The following is a 2,492-nucleotide window of genomic DNA, read 5'->3' as shown; positions in this document are numbered from 1 at the left end:
GGGGGGGGGGGGGGGGGGGGGGGGGGGGGGGGGGGGGGGGGCTACTGTACTTCCATAAAATGCTATGTTAAATCAAAAGCTTAGCAGTTCCTGAAGGAACTCGCTGCCTTTTATGGCAGAGTTTTGGCCAAAGATCTTATGTGATTTGTTAACACTGTATGTGGTGGGAATAACTCTCAGCTACTACACAGAAGTTTAGCTAAATATCTGTAAAACCAACTGTTGTGCCATTTTTGTGTTTGCGTAGGTTGATTGACAGTAGTTGCAATCCTCACTCAGATCAACTTCAAGTGCAAATCAGTTGTAGAAGTACATCCACTAATTATTTTTTCAATGTTCCTTTAAATCCACCAAGTTGTTCATAAAATACTAATTTTTAATTCAATATTTTACACTGTGAAAGCAAATGACAATAATTATGCATTTTTCTGTAATTAGAACGTGGTAACTGAGATTTGGTAACTTACATGCCTGCAAGAAATCTGACCCATAATCATCCTTCAGGTCCTGAGGTAAGTTGTCCCAGAGCTTCTTTAAGCTGTTCCTCAACATCTCTGTATCGGTCACAGTAGTTTTAAAGAAGCCTGGCTCAATGCACAAAACTTTGACTCCAAACGACTTCATGTTTATACTGAAACACAAAACAAGTTTCTGGTTCTTCAAGAAGATCCCCGTTACATTAATGATTATACAAAAATTAAACAAGTGGTACACCAATGTCCCCCGTTGCTGAAGGGTTTGAACAGTGAGTGCTTGTAGTTTTTGAGACGAGTGCTTTTTTGGACTGGAATTGAACAAAGAATGTAAATAAACCTTAATGTTTTGGTGCAAGATATTTAAATGGGTAGAAGTTGCACTGTGTTTTTCTTTTTCTTTTTTTGAGGTGACAAAGAAGGATGAATCCTGGTGAGTGGAGGGAGCAATTTTATCCACCACCAGTTGCAATGGCGGAGTCAAGGGGTGGCCAGTGGTGGCCTTGGCCCCCATAATTTAAACTTTGGCCATCTCAATCAATTGAAGAAACTACACTTTTAAGCAATATAAAACAAGAAAGCACAGTTTCCTCAATCTATAGAGGTGGCTTACACCCCCCCCCCCCCCCCACACACACACACACACCCCCACACACACGTATATTTATATATACATATATATATATATATATATATATATATATATGTATATATATATATAGTTTTTCAAAAGAAACCTTTCTTACACATAGATGCAGCCACACACTAAAATAGAAGCTGACCCATTGCCTATTTTTCAAGTTATCCAGCTCACAAGGTTTACATATAGATGGTGGTGGCCATCTTGGATTTTGACATGGCAAACCAGTTTTCAAAAGAAAACGTTCTAACACCTAGATTGAATTATACATCATAAAAGAAGTTGGCCCATTGTTTATGCTTTAAGTTATCCAACTCACAATTTTTTCAAATATATATATATATATGGTGGCATCTTATTGGAGTTTGACATGGCAACCTAATTTTTGAAAGGAACCTTTCTTATGTCTACATCTATTCACTCACCAAAATGTAAGTCAATATCTCACTTATATTTCAATTTATCATGCTCACAACATGCATGGATGGACGGATGGATGAAGGGTATTTCCAATTCGTCCTTTTCCGCTTTGCGACGGGGGACAAAAATGAGGTCTTCTCTTACCGCAGGCTGTCATTGAAGGCCTCCACTCCATATTTGGACACACAGTAAGGTCCACCGAATGGGCTGATGCGCCCAAACACACTGGCAACATTTACCACTCTGCCTTTAGTTTTCTTGATAAGTTGGAGGACGCTCAGTGTGACATCAATCACACCGGTCAGATTAACCGCCAACATCGACTTGTAACCTTCTATGTCGATCCAGTCAGAGGGACCAGACGGCAAAGCAACTCCAGCATTGTTGACAACAGCCCACAGACCTGAAGCAGCAAAGAAAAAGTGCAACAAAAGAAAGCCAAAGATGAGACAACACCCACATGAATGGGATAAATTAGAAGTGAAACTGCTTCAGGCAGTGTGGTAATAAAAACTAACTAAACTGGCTCTGCTATAATGTAAATGTGCTCTTGTCATATTACTTCTTACTAATTGTATCAATTAAAAAATAAAAGCAAAAACAACTACATAATCGGACTATTGTTTGTGTTGTACAAGGAACTCACCCTTCTCTCCAACCAGATTCTTGATGAAATCTGCTGCTTTCTTGACACTCTCAGAGTTGGAGACGTCCAGAGGAACGGTTGTCAACCTTTTGGAGGAGATCTTCTTCAGCTCATCTTCACCCTTCTCTGTGTAACAGCCCGCGATCACGGGGAAGCCCAGCTTGTCCAAATGCTTCGCCAAGTTGTTACCGAACCCAGAGTCACAGCCAGTGATGTACACATATTTATCCTCAATGTTTGAAACTCGTTTGCTTTCTTTGTACCAGCGATAGATGAACCAGGCAGTCACCGGTCCGAGAATATACAGCAACAT

The 2,492-nt window shown here is 40.2% G+C and overlaps 1 protein-coding gene across 1 annotated transcript in view; it reads right to left on the bottom strand.

The window, feature by feature from the left end:
* dhrs9 (dehydrogenase/reductase (SDR family) member 9) overlaps positions 1–2,492 on the bottom strand; it is a 4,104-nt gene extending 1,612 nt beyond the window's left edge. The window contains exons 1-3 of the mRNA XM_037686951.1: positions 2,180–2,492; positions 1,678–1,936; positions 468–631 (exon numbers count right to left, since the gene is read on the bottom strand). Coding sequence (XP_037542879.1) covers positions 468–631; positions 1,678–1,936; positions 2,180–2,492 — 736 coding nt within the window. The remainder of the gene's footprint in view (positions 1–467; positions 632–1,677; positions 1,937–2,179) is intronic.

The sequence above is a fragment of the Nematolebias whitei genome, chromosome 13 (genome assembly GCF_014905685.2).
Source record: "Nematolebias whitei isolate Nwh7 chromosome 13, NemWhi1, whole genome shotgun sequence".
Taxonomy (NCBI): domain Eukaryota; kingdom Metazoa; phylum Chordata; class Actinopteri; order Cyprinodontiformes; family Rivulidae; genus Nematolebias; species Nematolebias whitei.
Note: the sequence above shows the minus strand (reverse complement) of the source record. Positions and strands in the feature narration are given on the sequence as shown.